This window comes from Hypanus sabinus, chromosome 11 (assembly GCF_030144855.1).
Source record: "Hypanus sabinus isolate sHypSab1 chromosome 11, sHypSab1.hap1, whole genome shotgun sequence".
Lineage (NCBI taxonomy): Eukaryota > Metazoa > Chordata > Chondrichthyes > Myliobatiformes > Dasyatidae > Hypanus > Hypanus sabinus.
The window spans coordinates 45,201,314-45,219,418 of NC_082716.1; the positions used below are offsets into that span (position 1 = coordinate 45,201,314).

The 18,105-nt window shown below is 40.3% G+C and overlaps 1 protein-coding gene across 1 annotated transcript in view; it reads left to right on the forward strand.

Annotated features, from left to right (window-relative positions):
* Nucleotides 1-18,105, forward strand: part of faf1 (Fas (TNFRSF6) associated factor 1) — a 339,764-nt gene that overhangs the window by 280,247 nt on the left and 41,412 nt on the right. The window contains exon 16 of the mRNA XM_059984260.1: nt 14,419-14,499. Within this exon, the coding sequence (XP_059840243.1) occupies nt 14,419-14,499 (81 nt within the window). The remainder of the gene's footprint in view (nt 1-14,418; nt 14,500-18,105) is intronic.

Genomic DNA, 18,105 nt, shown 5'->3' on the forward strand with positions numbered 1-18,105 from the left:
CCTGAGGTTCCTGTGCCTCCGACCTGATGGCAGCAGCAAGAAAAGAGAGTGACCCTGGGGTTCCCTGATGATGGAAGCTGCTCTCCTGCAACAACTCTCCATACAGATGTGCTCAGTGATGGGGAGGGCTTTACCCATGATGGACTGGGCCATATCCACTACTTTTTGTCAAATTTTCTATTCAAGGGCATTGGTATTTCCACACCAAGTTGTGATGCAGCCAGTCAGTATACTTAACTGTACATATCTATAGTAGTTTGTCAAGGCTTTAGATGTCTTGCCAACTTTACGCAAACTTCTCAGGAAGTAGATGTGCTGCCGTGCTCTCTTTGTAATTGCATTCACATGCTGGGCCCAGGACAGGTCTTCTAAAATAATGATGCCAATGAATTTAAAGTTCCTGACCCTCTCCAGCTCTGATCCCCCAACGAGGACTGGCTCATGGACATTCGGTTTCCTCCTTCTGAAGTTAATAATCAGCTCCTTCCCCTTGCTGACATTGAATTAAGAGGTTGTTATCGTAGCACCACTCAGCCTGGCAACCATGCAACCTCGAGGACAGTGAGGAAATGGTCGGGGGAGGCTTATGAGGCACTCCAGGGTTGTTTTGAAGTGACAGACTGGCAGGCACTCTGTGAGCCACATGGGGAGGACATTGATGGGCTTACAGAGTACATCACTGGTTACATCAACTTCTGTGTGGACTACAATGCTCTGGCAAGAACTGTCTTTTGTTATTCAAATAACAAGCCATGGGTAACAAAGAACATTAAGGACATCCTGAATGCTAAAAAGAGGGCGTTTAGAGATGGAAATAGGGAGGAGCTGAGGACAATACAGAGGGACTTGAAAGCCAAGATCAGGGAGGCTAAAGACAGGTATTGGAGGAAGCTTGAGTGGAAACTCCAGCAGAACAACATGAGAGAGGTCTGGAGTGGGATGAGGACCATCAGTGGGTTCTGGCAAACTTGCAACAGAGGAGCTGAAGGCAGTTTGGACAGGGCCAACGAACTGAACCTGTTCTTCAACAGATTTGACACTGTGGCCCCTGCCCATCCCCCACATGATTCATCTGTTGTTGGTCCCCAACCAACACATACTCCACTCTCCCCTCCTCACAGCGCCCCCACCCTGCTCTCATGACTATACCCCTCCCCCACCTGAAACCACCACAGTGGACTTCACAGCTGAACAGGTGAGAAGTCAGCTGAAACGTCTCCACCCAAGCAAGGCTACAGGCCCGGATGGTGTCAGCCCCAGGGTGCTCAAAGCCTGTGCCCCCCAGCTATGTGGAGTACTTCACCATGTCTTCAACCTGAGCCTGAGTCTCCATAGGGTTCCTGTGCTGTGGATGACGTCCTGCCTCGTCCCTGTACCGAAGATGCCGTGCCCCAGTGGCTCCAATAACTACAGACCAGTGGCATTGACCTCCCACATCATGAAGACTTGTTCTAGAGCAGCTCCGGCCTATGGTTAGGCCACACTTAGACCCCCTCCAGTTCACCTACCAGCCCTGACTAGGAGTTGAGGATGCCATCATCTACCTGCTGAACCGTGTCTACGCCCACCTGGACAATCCGGCGAGCACTGTGAGGGTCATGTTTTTTGACTTCTCCAGTGTGTTCAATACCATCCACCCTGCTCTGCTGGGTGAGAAGCTGACAGTGTAGCAGGTGGATGCTTCCCTGGTGTCATGGATTATTGATTACCTGACTGGCAGACCACAGTACGTGTGCTTGCAACACTGTATGTCAGACAGAGTGGTCAGCAGCACTGGGGCTCCACAGGGGACTGTCCTGTCTCCCTTTCTCTTCACCATCTACACCTCGGACTTCTACTACTGCACAGAGTCTTGCCATCTTCAGAAGTTTTCTGATGACTCTGCCATAATTGGATGCATCAGCAAGGGAGATGAGGCAGAGTACAGGGCTACGGTGGGAAACTGTCACATAGTGTGAGCAGAATCTTCTGCAACTTAATGTGAAAAAGACTAAGGAGCTGGTGGTGGACCTGAGGAAGGCTAAGGCACCGGTGACCCCTGTTTCCATCCAAGGGGTCAGTGTGGACATGGTGGAGGATTACAAATACCTGGGCATACGAATTTACAATAAACTGGACTGGTCAAAGAACACTGTGGCTGTCTACAAGAAGGGTCAGAGCCGTCTCTACTTCCTGAGGAGACTGAGGTCCTTTAACATCTGCTGGACGATGCTGAGGATGTTCTACAAGTCTGTGGTGGCCAGTGCTATCATGTTTAATGTTGTGTGCTGAGGCAACAGGCTGAGGGTAGCAGACACCAACAGAATCAACAAACTCATTCGCAAGGCCAATGATGTTGGTCGGGTGGAACTGGACTCTCTGACTATGGTGTCTGAAAAGAGGATGCTGTTCAAGTTGCATGTCATCTTGGACAATATCTTCCATCCACTCCATAATGTACTGGTTAGGCACAGCAGTACATTCAGCCAGAGACTCATTCCACTGAGATGTAACACTGAGCGTCATAGGAAGTTATTCCTGCCTGTGGCCATCAAACCTTACAACTCCTCCCTCAGAGTGTCAGACACCCTGAGCCAATAGGCTGGTCCTGGACTTATTTCCACTTGGCGTAATTTACTTATTATTTAATTATTTATAGTTTTATATTGCTATATTTCTATACTATTCTTGATTGGTGCGACTAACGAAACCCAATTTCCCTCGGGATCAATAAAGTATGTCTGTCTGTCTGATGTTCAGTTTTCCTCCTATTTACTGATTTGTCACCACCTTTGGTACAGCCAACAACAGTAATGTCAGCAAACTTAAATATGGCATTGGAGGTGTGCTACTTCCACATCCCAGTGTCATGTAGGTTGGTCAGTCAGTTGACTCCTGTAAGTTACCCTGAATGCGTTGAGAATGGTAGAATCTAGGGGAAAGTGGGTAGAATAAAATGGGATTACTGGAAGTATGTTCTAGGTGGACAACTTGAGAGCCGAAGGGCCTGTTTTCATGTTGACTAATTTATTGAGATCTGGGAATTAAAATACTTTTTTTGTAGCTGCAGCAAATAAATATTAAGCTGATATGTTCATTAAAATCAGAGCCTTTCTCTTTATTTCCATCATCCTGCCCCAATAAAGCTCTTTTACTTTGGTAAGAAGAAATAACGTTGATTCAAAATATTAAAATCTTTGATAAAGGGAACAGAATGCAAGTTCTGATTTCTGAGCTTTTAAAAGGAAGAACCAACAGAACACTATAGGAGGTAATAGTGGAGAGTACATTTGTAAAGGAGACAGTATATGTTTAATTTAGTCAACAAAGGAATTCCAGAAATAGGCGAATGTGCTACAAATAAAAGTAAACCAAGGAAACATACAATTGCGTTTTAACCTTTCATGTAAAAGTTAAGTCAACAAACTGATTTATACATTATTGAATGTAACTAAGCCATTCTCTTTCCTGTCCAGTTTGATTTATTGAGCTGGAAGTATCTACATTTCAGCAGTAGATAAAAATCTTTAATTTTTCCAATAATGATTGAAGTGTCAGTATTATAAATTTTAAAATAAAGGTTTTTCATGCAGTGCAAATATAACCAAAAAAGCAAAAGAAATGCAATCTTCATTTTAGTCTTTAAGAATGATTATTTAAAAAAGAAACTTTCTTGGCAGTAAACCGTATTTGTAGTTAAGTCAAGGAAATGCAAATTTCTCAGATTTATATTTACGTTGGCATATGACACACCAGAGGCTTTGTCCCATGACGTGGTCTGTTAACTTAACAAATGATTGATACCTTGGTGTTGCTTGACAGACCACAAAATGCTTAAGTTTGTCATAAACAAAGTTAATGAGTAGATACACATAGAAAACCAAAATTGTTAGAACTTAACACACCTGCCTTTTGCTGTCTGACACTATTGCCTGAGGATTAGACTTTTGTGGATTACAGTAACTCTTTCTGACAAGTTTTTTAGGTGGGGTTCACTTTAAAGACAGCAGTATTTGATAATATCTCTACAATGCATTCTTTTATTTCAGCTGTCAAAGATTATTACTGTAAAAATAGTCACAGTTGTACAACTGACAAAACTTGTTGAAATTGCATTTCAGAACAATTCCACCATACAAATTTGAGCTTTCAGAGGCTAGAAATTTAAAATTGCCAAGCAAATAAAGGTATTGGCATTCATTGAAAAGTCCATTTATTTTTTTTTAAAGAACGAACTAATGGTGACATGCCTCGTCTTTCAATCTTCAAGTTATGTTTTTTCAGAATTCTTCTGCTAAAGTTATAGGTCAATTTACATTTGGGAAAATGAGCTTTAGTTGGTAAAGGAGGACCTGAAACTGTAGTTGGTTGCATTAGTGTAATTGGCTCAATGATGATCCACTGAATCTCTTTTAAGGCAAACCACTGAGCAGCCAAGCTAGCTTGGTAATAGTCTGCCTCTTTCCTGGGAATGTCAAGATCGTACTGACTAACTTAAGCCCCTGATATTAACTTAGGAGGTGGATGGAGTATGACATACACTTCACCCATGTCTGCTGGAGTTCTGTTCAGAAGGTTTAATCCATTCCAAATTTTCCATTGTTATTCAGTTTGAACAAGAGTTACATTTCTAACTGGGGAAAAAGAATATGGAAAGTTGCTATCCATAGCCTCCCTCAATCTAATTATTGCTTTGCTTCTCCAGTCTTTGGAAGTATCCAACTGGCTAACTTTTCAGAAGTTAAAGTATTGAACTGAATCAGGATGCCTGTCTGGTATTCACACCACAGCTGACAAATTCAAATATAGCCGCAGGGCAAAATTACAGCTGTCTTCACTCCTGGAATGCTTGACAACTTGATGTGCTTGTATGCTTAACCACCCAAAAAGTCAAGTTAGCTGCAAAATTTCTATCAGTATGAATTTCATTTTGAATTTATTGTGGTAATCAGCACATCTGCATTTAGTCAAAGCTGCCACCTAATTCAGAAAGCTATTCTTTCAAGATTTTTTTCCACACAAAATTAAAAGCCCATTTTGTGGATATTTGGCGTAATGCAATGAACTTGTGCCATCAGGATTATTTTCAGTCCTACAATTGTCATGGTTGGTAGGCCTTGCATAATTGTTTCTTCGTGAGGTCAAGGGCACATTCTGCACGGAATCAAATTTGGACCTATCGTGTAGCAGCAAGCATTTCACCCGTCTCATAACCCGACACTTCTGTCACAATGGCTAATTTTGTATTGAACACCCTAGTTATTGTCTTAATTCTCCAGCTTGGCATCCAAACACAAGAAAATATTTTCAGGCTCTTCCATAATCTGCCTCCAACTATTACTTTCCGCCAAACTCCTTAAAGCCTTGTATACTGTAGCTTTATTTTTCAAATAGTGCATTCACGATCAACATAAATAGTTTCTCTTTTTCTGTCCTGATGAAACACCATGGAACCATGCAATGCCAAGACAGACCCTTTGATCATCCCTCAACTAACTATCTGTAGTAGCATATCATCCATAACATAATATATCTCAGTGATTCCTATGTTTGTACAGTTGCTTACACTCTCTGAAAGTGTCTGCCTTCATCAGCCCCTTGTGCAGTGCATTTCAGATTGCAGCCTACTTATGGGACAGTGGGGGGGCATTGTTCCTCATATCCACTCTAAATCTTTTACTCATACCAATGCCCTGTGGTCTTGGATACCTCTGCCTTGGATAAAGTTTCTTACTATCTGTCCCTTGTCTCTCATACTTTGTATACCTGTCGCTGTTCCTCCCTCAGCCATGTCTGCTTCAAGGAAAACAATCCCAGTCTTTCCACATGGAAGAAGCATTCCACCTGGGGTAATAGTCTGGTCCATTTTCTCTTTGTGTCCTCCAGTACAATCACATCCTTCCTATAGAGATGAGGACTGTGCAGTGTTACAACTGATCAACATTTTATGAAGTTGTACTAAGACCTCCCTGCTCTTATATTATTCGTCCTTGCTAATTAAAACAATGATCCCCTTTGCCTTCACCACTATCCAGTCAACCTGCTTCTACTCCAGTGTCTTATAGCCTTGAGGGTTCTGGGGAGAGGAAAGGAGAATAGGGTTGTGCTCCCATGTCTTAGGACCTTATGGTCTTATCTGTACTGTCAGTTTCAAGAACTTTTGGATGTGTACACCAAAGTTCCTTTGTTTTTCAATGCGGGTTTCCCCCGCTGTCCAATGGTAGAGCGTTCCTGTGAAACAGTTTGTAAGCCGAAATGGCGTAAAGCGAAGAAGCAATTACCATTAATTTATATGGGAAAAATTTTTGAGCATTCCCAGACCCAAAAAAACAACCTATCAAATCATACCAAATAGCACATAAAACCTAAGATAACACTGACATATAATAAAAGCAATAATGATATGATAAATACACAGCCTATATAAAGTAGAAATAATGTATGTAGTTTCACTTACCAGAATCGGGAAGATTGAGCCAAAACCAATTTGTAGAAAACAATCAGCATGTATACACATGCACACACACTTGCCCACGCAAGGCTTCACGGTCGTGATAGTCTTTCTCAGGGTAAAAACAAGTTTAGAGCGGGCATCTTTTTTCATAAAAGCAAAAATCCTCTTCCAGTTAGTGAAAACAGGTACTAATGTAGGTCTTTCATAAAAGCACAGTGGTGTAAAGCAAACTTTCATAAAGCGGGGGACACCTGTATCCCCTAAGAAACTACCATACATAGCATGCTCTATCCTGAATTTGATCCTCTGCATCAAAATCACATTTTTCAGGATTAATTTTCATCTGCCACTCCACTACCCAAATTGCCTGCTGATCAATATCATTCCATAGCCAATGATAATCTTCTCACTAATAAAAATAATACTAATTTTCAGTATTCAACAGAGAACAACAAATTTTATACAACCAGATCTCTTGATATGAACTTTTGAGCTGTGGTACCATGCAGATGAGCCTGTAGAATAGCCCCTCCATACATGCAATTTCCTCTGTACAGACCATCCAGAATTGACTATGGTGCTTTACATGGCGTATAACCAAGGTATTTTGAATTTGATTTTTATCACCATACTTGTATCTTAACTCCTCGTTCTAATCCTTTCTAATGATTTTCTTTTGCCTATTATCTAGGTGTTAGGCATTTGTATGCATGAACACCAAATTTTTAGTCTGTTTCAAAGATCCATCTCGCTGGTCAGAAAGTATAGAGCACATGAAAATAGAAGACGGAATTGGATACTTAACTCCCTCAAGCCTTGGCCCACTACTCAGTATGATTTTGCCTGATATGCCTGGGGCTCAGCTACCTTTCTAGGTCAGTTCCCCATAGCCCTCAAGTCCCCTATCTTTAAAAACGATATATCCACCATCTCTTTAAATATTTTCATTGGAGCATCCTCTGGAACCTCCCAAAGATAATTACAGGTTTCCCCCGCTATCTGAAGGTGGAGTGTTCCTGTGAAACCATTGGTAAGCCAAAATGTTGTAAAGCGAAGAAGCAATTACCACTAATTTATATGGGAAAAATTTTTGAGCGTTCCCAGACCCAAAAAATAACCTACCAAATCATACCAAATAATACATAAAACCTAAAATAACATGAATATATTGTAAAAGCAGGAATTATATGATAAATTTACAGACTATATAAAGTAGAAATATTGTATGTACGGTGTAGTTTCACATATCAGAATCGGAAGAGCGAGCCAAAATTGATTTGGAGAAAAAATCAATCGCATGTGTACACAACTGCCCACACAAGGCTTCATGGTCATGGTAGTCTTTCTCGGGGTAAACACACGCATAAAGTGGACATCCTTTTTTCGTAAAAGCAAAAATCCTCTTTGGTTCGCTAAAACAAGTACTAATATAGGTCTTTCGTAACAGCGAGCTGTCATAAAGCAAAACGTTCGAAAAATGGGGGCCACCTGTACAGAGACTCATCAACACCCTCTGTTAGAAGGAATTTTCATTTTACTATTCACTAGGGAAAAGGATATGACAGCTATTAAATTAAGGGATCTGACACATGTTTATATCAGGGAGGAAGAAATGTTAGAAATATAGGCATATATTAAGAGCATTAAATCCTCAGAGCATGATTATCCCAGAATACCAAAAGAATCAAGGGAGCAAATTGCTGGAGCTTAGGAAGAGATTTTTGAACCTTTGTTAGCTATGGATAAAGAAGGGGAAGGCTGGAGAATAGCTGGAGGAAGTCAGCAGGCCAAGCAGCATCTGTGGAAAAAAGTACAGTTGACATTTCAGGCTGAGACCCTTCGGCAAGGCTGGGGAAAAAGAAGCAGAGGAGTAGATTTAAAAGGTGGGGGAGGGGAGAGAGAACTACCAGGTGGTAGGTGAAACCTGGAGGTGGAGGGATGAAGTAAAGAGCTGGGAATTTGGTGAGATGAGTTTAGAGAAGGAAAAGGGGATGGAAAATGGAGAAGTGGGGGGTGGTTGGAGGATATTACCAGAAGTTTGAGAAATCGATGTTCATGCAATCAGGTTGGAGGATACTCAAACGGAATGTAAGTGGCATCTCTTCCATTTCACTCATGTTTGCTCTTACCCCATCCTCCCACCACCCTATCAGTGATAAGGTTCCTCTTGATCTCTAGATTTCTCTGTAGAATCATGGAGTTATACAGCATAATTAATGGCCCTTCAGTCCAACTCGCCCATATCAGCCAAGTTGCCTAACGGAGCTAGTCCCTGTTTGGCCCATATCTTTCTAAACCTTTCCTATCCGTGTAGCTGTCCAAATGAATTTTGAGTATCAGCATTATACCAGCTTCCATCATTTTCTCTGGCAAAAGCACTTGCAGTGTCTCTCTACTTAGATATTCTGTATTTTGATTTCCCTCATCAAATTGCATGGCCTCACATTTTCCCACATTAAGTTCCATTCTTTTGCCCACTCACTCAATTTACCTATACTCCATTTCAGTATCATAACTGTCCCATCTATTTTTATAGCACTGACAAATTTGAAACCCCTGCATGCTTTTCCTTCCTCTAGGTCATTAATGTAAAGAGTGGACATTCAAGCCAAGAATTGATCTTTGCAGTATTTCATTGGTTACCTCCTTCCTATCTGAAAGGGACCTTTTTTTTCCAACTCTCTTTTCAACATGATAGTCAGTTTCTATTTGTTCTAACAAATTTCTTCCAGTTGCATGGTCTCTGCAATATAAACTTGAAAGGTGTTTCCAAACCAGAAACCAGGGATGAACTGGAAGATCACTTCTCTTAAAGTCTAGGTTTGCAGCATTAAAATTAGGTGAACATGGCCTTTATAATAAATCAAGATATGACAAACACGAGAGGACACAGTTTAAAGGTGCTTGGAAGTAGGTACAGAGGAGATGTCAGGGGTAAGGTCAAGGTGTTGAGGCCAGAGGCAAGGAACAGGCCAGTGTTCAGCTTGCTGCTCTGCAAGGTTTACTCGTCTCTGCACTGAATTGAGGCTGTGACCTGAAACTAATGGGCTCTTGGATCGGCTGTGACTGGCTTCATGAGTGTGGACTCGCTTTCTTGAACTTCAGTTCTGAATGTTATTTGTTTACTTTTATCGTTTGCACAGTTTGTTTTCTCTTCAACACATTGGGTGCTTGATGGGTTTTTTTCAATGCATTCTGGGGGTTTCTTTGTTTTGTGGCTGCCTGTAAGGAGACGAATCTCAAGGTTGTAGGTAGTATACATAACTTTGATAATAAATATACTTTGAATTTTGAAGATAATGTGCTCCAATAACTACCACTCAGGGGCTCTAACATGTACCACTGAGAAACTGGTCATGCCACGCATCAACTCCAGCTTTCCAGACAACCTCAGCCCACTGTAATTTGCCTGTCACTGAAACAGTTCTACGGTGGGCACCATCTTCCTGGCCCTATACTCATCACTGAAGCACCTGGACAGTAAAGACACCTACATCAAACCATTGTTTATTGACTACAATTCTGCTTCAGTACTATTATTCCAAGCAAACTCATCAACAAACTCCGGACTATGAGAGTCAATGCCTCCCTATGCAACATGATCCTTGACTTTCTGACCAGCAGACCTCAATTAGTAAGAACAGGCAACAACACCTTTGTTATGATTATTCTAAACAGGATTATTCAGCCTTACTTTACTCCCTGTACACTAATGTGTGTGGCCATTCTGTATAGTGGCATGCAAAAGTTTGGGCACCCCTGGTCAAAATTTCTGTTACTGTGAGTAGCTAAGCGTGTAAAAGATGACCTGATATCCAAAAGGCATAAAGTTAATGATGACATATCTCTTTAATGACTTGGTCTAACCAAGCAGAGTCCACTGCCAAGAAGGCCCTGCAGCACCTTTACTTCCTGAGAAAGCTGAAGAAATTTGGCCTAAACCCCTCAATTTTTATAGGTGCACCGTAGAAAGCATTCTTCTAGGGTGCATCACAACCTGGTATGGAAGTTGTCTTGTCCAAGACTGGAAGAAGCTGCAGAAGATCGTGAACATAGCCCAGCACATCACACAAACCAATCTTCTATCCTTCGACTCACTTTACACCGCACACTGCTGGAGCAGTGCAGCCGGATAATCAAGGACACGACCCACCCAGCCAACGCACTTTCTATCCCTCTTCCCTCCGGGACAAGGTTCAGGAGCTTGAAGATTCGTACGGCCAGATTTGGGAACAGCTTCTTTCCAACTGTGATAAGACTGCTGAATGGATCTGACCCATATCTGGGCTGTACCTTCCAAGTACATGGAGCGTGGTGTAAGAAAGCAGCATCCATCATCAAGAACCCCAATTATCCAGGCCATGTTCTCTTCTCGCTACTGCTATCAGAAAGAAGGTACAGGAGCCTCAGGATCCATACCACCATGTTCAAGAATAGTTATTACCCCTCAACCATCAGGCTCTTGAACCAGAGGGGATAACTTTGCTTGCACAATCACTGAACTTTTCCCACAAACTACGGACTCTCTTTTAAGGACTCTTCATCTCATGTTCTTGATATTTAGAAACATAGAAAACCTACAGCACAATACAGATCCTTCAGCCCACAATGCTGTGCCAAACATGTACTTAATTTAGAAATTACCTTGGGTTACCCATAGACCTCTATTTTTCTAAGCTCCATGTACCTATCCAGGAGCCTCTTAAAAGACGCTATTGTATCCACCTCCACTAGCATAGCCAGCAGTCCATTCCACACACTCACCACTCTCTGCGTAAAAAACTTACCCCAAGTAATGAGCCAATGACACATTTAATCTTGATAGCTTATTGCTTAGTTATTTATTATATTTTTCTCTTTATTTCATCAGTTCATAGACCTTTGCACACTGGTTGTTTGACTGTCTGGTTGGATGTGGCCTTTCAATAATTCTATTGTGTTTCTTGACTTATGGTGCATGTCCACAAGGGAGTGAATCTCTGTGTTGTACATCATGACATATATGTGCTTTGATAATAAATTTACTTTGTACTTTGTTGCTGGAGTACGTGGTGGAATCAGATGCAATTACAATGCTTAAGAGACATTTAGACAAGCCAAAGCAGAGATGGTTATGAACCTTGGGTATATGGGATTGGTGTAGATAGGCTAAAAGGACAATATGGGCATGGTGGGGCAAAGATCCCATTCCTATGCTAAATATCTATATGACAATCATTACAGTCAGATAACTCAGCAACAGGTAGATCACACTGAATGAACTCAAGTAAATATATCTATCCTGATGGCTCATTCACTATCTACTACACACAGAATCTGGTACCCACGTCCTTCAGAACCCAGTCAGCTATGTTCTTGAGGTTACCATGCTCATGGAATTTCCCACCTGTAATATTCCATGCCTTTTTTGCTATCAATGTTTATTCCTAATTCTTTTTCCCTGACACTGAGAAATACTTGCAGAGAATAACAAGTGACAATTTGCAAGTGTTTTCCTCGCCTTTGTTTTACCTAATGCCACTGGCCAACAAGTGATTCTGAGCTCATCTTGAGGTCTCCCAGAGCCTTCTCTCCCTACCACCACCTCTGGAAGTTCTGTTTTACCAATGAACAGAATATACACAGAATTGGACAAGAGGTAGAAGTTTGTGAGATCAACTGGGCTGGGACTCCCTTTGACACTCTGAATCTGTTCCCAGGGTCAGCTCAAGGTTTTCGTTTAGTTTTGTACAACATCACAATCTAGTCAAGATGACAATCTGTGTTCTAACTTGTTGCATAGTCTGGAAGTGGCCTGTGGGAAGGGGTCTTTTGGAGCTGCCCATGCATGCATCTCCAATCTTTAAAAAGCAAACTGGGAAAATGATAAGATGAGGCTAGGCATGAACTATAATTTGCTCTTTTCTCAGATATCCCATGAAGATATACAGCAAGCTATGATAAAGTCTTAAGTTACTAGATAACAATGCTGCAGAATAACAATACTGGTACAGTACATTACTTGACATGAGTGGGTCAATACTTCACAAACTGCAGGATTCCTAGGATCCTTCTGTATTAAATCTTTTTACCAATATGCACTTCACTTTTCAGTATTTTCCAAATTCATAAACAATGAGTTGTTAGCATGCTGCTGTGACTAGCAACTGTTCAATATTGTAAGTGTAATATGTGCATATATAACCAAGATGAGCAATGGTATTTACTTAAAGTTTTTGACATTTGACAAAAATGTTTACAGAATTACTTCTGCAAAATTCTTTTCATGAAATTAAAATGATCAGAAATTCAAAATTGGAGCTTGCATGATTTGTAATCAGTCCTTGAAATCAAAAACTAGCATTGAGGTAAATTTGGTATTTCATTGATTAAGCAATTTTAGTTTACAAGCTTGATAAAAACCATGTAAGTTTCCATTTAGTAAATGCTACCAAAATAAACCAAAAATGTACGTTGTGAAAAATAACAATGAATTGTCACAAATATTTTCTGTTCATTACGTGAAGAGAAAATTCCTTATGACAAACTATTCCCTAAAGACTTTTGATAACAACAACAGGTTTACAAACAGATTATGAAATCACCTTAGTATGTAAACTGCAATTTTACTCAGCTGTCAAGTGTGAACTATACACATTAATTTCAAAATTGTTTCACCTGAGCCAGTGACACATTTAATCTTGATAGCTTACCATAACTGACAGTATGCTATCCAGATATTTCAAATCAGATGCAGTGGCAAGTCGAAACAATTTAAGATCAATTCCATTCATCTCTTGCATAACAAATATCCCATGAATCACAGTAATTACACTGACCTAGTCAGTCATTCAAGCATCTAAATCTCTAGTTCCATATATGATAATATTAAAATCTGCTTTAACCTTCATTTTAAACCACAACATAATTAGTTTTAACCCAAATGAAGAAAAGGTCATTGAATTTTATTTTTTGATCTTATGTTGAATTAAGAAATATAAGCATCCAATAAGACAAGTTTCATATTTAAAGCAAGGGCAATGAATATCATTAGAATTGGATTTCCTGTTAAGAATGCAATTATGTGATGGAAAAATTAGGAACATTTCATATGTAGAAAGCAGCAAGGCAGGACTGAAATTTGAGATGTTTGAGTGGGCAACTTGTTTCAGGATTTCCTTGTATGTTGTTGGAATTGGGAAAAAGCAAAATAGTAGCCTCGCCAAGAAACAATTAAATGAATAACAGCAAAACCAACATTAGATTGGATTTTATGCTGAGTGCGTAAAAAAGATTTGCTAAACAATCTAACCAAATGGGTGATCAAACTTTTCTCACACTTATTTTAAAGAGGCAAATAGTCTAAATAAGATTCCCTAACCAGGGTGTTTCTCTTCGAATATGCTTCTTAACCAGAGTATTTTCATCACCTTTGCTATACTTTAGGAAGTTCCCAACCCTTTCAATAATACTTTAAATAGCACTAAAGTCACTTTAAAATGATTCATTGTGTGTAGCCCTTGCCCTGTGACTGATTCCTTTAAAATCCTTGAATAGAATCATCTTGGGGATTTGATATTCTTTGCCATCATTTTCTTAATTACTGTTTTTTTGTACATGAAGACCATAGGTGCAGAATTATGCCATTCAACCATTGAGTCTGCTCCGCAAACTTCACTTAACTTTGGTCAGTTCCCATCCTGCATTCAATATTAGTGTCCTGTTATTACCTAGCTCTTTTCTCATTACAGATACAAAAATTCTTAGCAAATGCAAGAAAGAACAGTTATGCTATGTTGACCACATCATGTAATATTATATTATCTTTGAAACTAATTGTTTCTAATATTTAAAAAGTTTTGATAGCCAACAAGATTAAACTGCTCACAAATGACAATTCACAACAGGGTCATCCTGTGAATCCAATAAATGCTTTAAACCAAGCTACAATTGGTTGTCATTTTATTTTATTCACCACTTATTTTATGATATGCTTCTTTTATAAGGATGAACGTGAAGCAAGAGAAAAAGTAAAACGAGAGCAAGATGAAGCATACAGAGTTTCTCTGGAAGCAGATCGAGCTAAGGTTTGTTCTATTTTGCAAAATTTGAAAATTTACAGCTAGTGCCAAAATTAGTGGTATAGTAAACGGTGAAAAATTCAAGGTTACAATTGGATATGGGTTAACTTGTCTTTATTGGCTGAAGCATTGAGTATGAGAGTTGGAGCATTATGTTACAGTTGTTCTAAACTTTGCTTACGCCACACAGAGTATTGCATGAGGTTCTGGGCATTGCACACAGAAGTGTGTGATTTAGCGAGAAAGGAAGCAAGAAATCATTCACAACGCTGTTATGTGGATTGCAGTATTTCTGTTATCAGAATAGATAAGGCCAAGTAAACCTGTTTTCCCTGTAGTGAGGGAGGCTGGGAGGTAACTTGAAAGCAGTATGTTATGAAAGCCATAGATAGGATACATAGCCTGTTCCTGTTTATCATGGTTGTGGTGTCTAAAACTAAAGGGAATAGTTTTAATGTCTGAGGAAAAAAGTTTCAAGGAAATCTGAGGACTAATGTTTTCACACAAAGAGTAATTGGTATCTGGAACAAGTTGCCAGATGCAGTGGAGGTAGGAACAAAATTGAATTGACTTTATTTCTTACATCCTTCACATACATGAAGAATAAAAATCTTTGCGTTACATCTCCATCTAAATGTGCAATGTGCAATCACAGTTACTTATGATTTATAATAAATAGAACAGTCAATGTAATAAAGAGTACATTCAGGTCAGCGTGAGTTCATCAGTCTGATGGCCTGGTGGAAGAAAAGCTGTCCCGGAGCATGTTGGTCCTGGCTTTTATGCCGCAGTACTGCTTCTCTTTGGTAGCAGCTGGAATAGATCGTAGTTGGTATCAATATTTAAGAAGTATCTTGACAGGTATTTGGATGAGCAGCACAGGTAAAGATGTAGAAGTTTTGGCAGAAAGTGGAATTAATAGATATAGGCACAATGGTTGGCATGGACATGTTGGGTTGAAGGGACTGTTTTTGTGCTATACAAATCTGACTTTTTATTCTCATAATGTGGGATGATTCTTTTCATCTTTATGATTAGTTTTTTTAATGTTGGTCAGATTGACTTTCTAAGCTCCATGTAACCATCCAGGAGTCTCTCAAAAGACCTGATCGTTTCCACCTCCACCACTGCTGCTGGCAGCCTATTCCATGCACTCACCACTCTCTATGTAAAAAAACTTACCCCTGACATCTCCTTTGTACCTACTTCCAAGCACCTTAAAACTAGGCCCTCTCACGCTAGCCATTTCAGCCCTGGGGAAAAGCCTCTGACTATCCACACAATCAATGCCTCTCATTGTCTTGTACACCTCTATCAGGTCACCTCTCATCCTCCCATCGCTCCAAGGAAAAAGGGCCAAGTTCACTCAATCTATTCTCATATGGCATGCTCCCCAATCCAGCCAATCTCCTCTGCACCCTTTCTATGGTTTCCACGTCCTTCCTGTAGTGAGGCAACCTGAACTGAGCACAGTACTCCAAGTGAGTCTGACCAGGGTCCTATATAGCTGCAACATTACCTCTCAGCTCTTAAACTCAATCCCACAATTGATGAAGGCCAATGCACCATATGCTTTCTTAACCACAGAGTCAACCTGCGCAGCACTCTGACCCCAAGTTCCCTCTGATCCTCCACACTGCCAAGAGTCTTACCATTAATGCTATATTCTGCCATCATATTTGACCTACCAAAATGAACCACCTGACACTTATCTGGGTTGAACTCCATCTGCCATTTCTCAGCCCAGTTTTGCAAACTACTTTGTATCAATGTCCCACAGTAATCTCTGACAGCCCTCCACACTATCCACAACACCCCCAACCTTTGTGTCATCAGCCCTCCACATAATCATCCAGGTCATTTATAAAAATCACAAAGAAAAGGGGTCCTAGAACAGATCCTTGACCACTGGTCACCGATCTCAATGCAGAATATAACCCGTCTACAACCACTCTTTGCTTTCTGTGGGCATGCCAGTTCTGGATCCACAAAGCAATGTCCCCTTGGATCCCATACCTCCCTACTTTCTCAATAAGCCTTGCATGGGGTACCTTGTGAAATGTCTTGCTAAAATCCATATACACTATATCTCCGGCTCTACCTTCATCAATGTGTTTAGTCACATCCTCAAAAAATTCAATCAGGCTCATAGACACGACTTGCCTTTTAAAGCCATGCTGACTATTCCTAATCATATTATGCCTCTCCACATGTTCATAAATCCTGCCTCTCAGGATCTTCTCCATCAATTTACCAACCACTGAAGTAAGACTCACTGGCATATAATTTCCTGGGCTATCCCTACTCCCTTTCTTGAATAAGGGAACAACATCCGTACCCCTCCAAACATCTGGAACCTCTCCCGTGCTCATTGATGATGCAAAGATCATCGCCAGAGGCTCAGCAATCTCCTCCCTCACTTCCCACAGTCGCCTGGGGTACGTCCCGACTGGTCCCGGTGACTTATCCAATTAATGCTTTCCGAAAGCTCCAGCATATCCTCTTCCTTAATATTTACATGCTCAAGCTTTTCAGTCCACTGCACGTCATCCCTACAATCGCCAAGTTCCTTTTCCATAGTGAATACTGAAGCAAAGTATTCATTAAGTACCTCCACTATTTACTCCAGTTCCATGCACACTCTTCCACTGTAACACTTGATTGGTCCTATTCTCTCATGTCTTATCCTCTTGCTCTTCACACACTTGTAGAATGCCTTGGGGTTTTCCTTAATCCTGTCCGCCAAGGCTTTCTCATGGCCCCTTCTGGCTCTCCTAATTTCATTCTTAATTTCCTTCCTGCTAGCCTTAAAATCTTTGAGATTCCTATCATTACCTATCATGCCAAGCTGAGATATTTTGCTACATCTTAAGAAGTACATAATTTGAACATTAAAACAAATCGAACTTGAAATTGTTCCTCAACTTTGATGGAAACTTTGTGATATTTGAGAAATCTTAAAAGACTGGTGAGGTTAAGAGGCACAAAGTATGTTGTGGTGAATTACCATCAGTTTTTTCAAATAAACTTGTTTGAAAACTGAAGTCCTGCAGCTCTTCATTGGTAATTTTGCCAGTGGGCACCTTATTAAATCCCATGATGGATCACCATAATGACAGCAATTCTCCAGCACGACTCTGGCACAGAGATTCTTATACTGATTCAAAGGAGAAGAGTGGGTACAAGGCATTAAGTAAACATTCATACTTGGGTTTACTTACAAGTTACATTTTATTTCAATATTTATACAGGTTTTTTATATTTTGAGACCTGTCTTTGTATTCAGTGTGGAATTGCTGGCATTGCCCCCAAAATCTGACCATAATGTCTTCATAAATGGCAGTTTTCCCACATTTTAATTTATATGTCAACAGTTTTAGCAACTTATTTGCCTTTGAAATGTTTTTGAATGTTAACAACATTCAGATATCTTTCCAATATACGTATGGAAGGAAAACTTGCCACTGCTCGATGTCCTTTCTGGAGTTAGTACAAGCTTTATTTAAAGTGCTCTCAACAGAGAGTGAAAACAAATGGTAAGTGAAAGCTCATGGCTAGCATTAGCTCACTGTTTTCCACAAAATTCCACCTTTTATTTTTTGTACAGGAGGT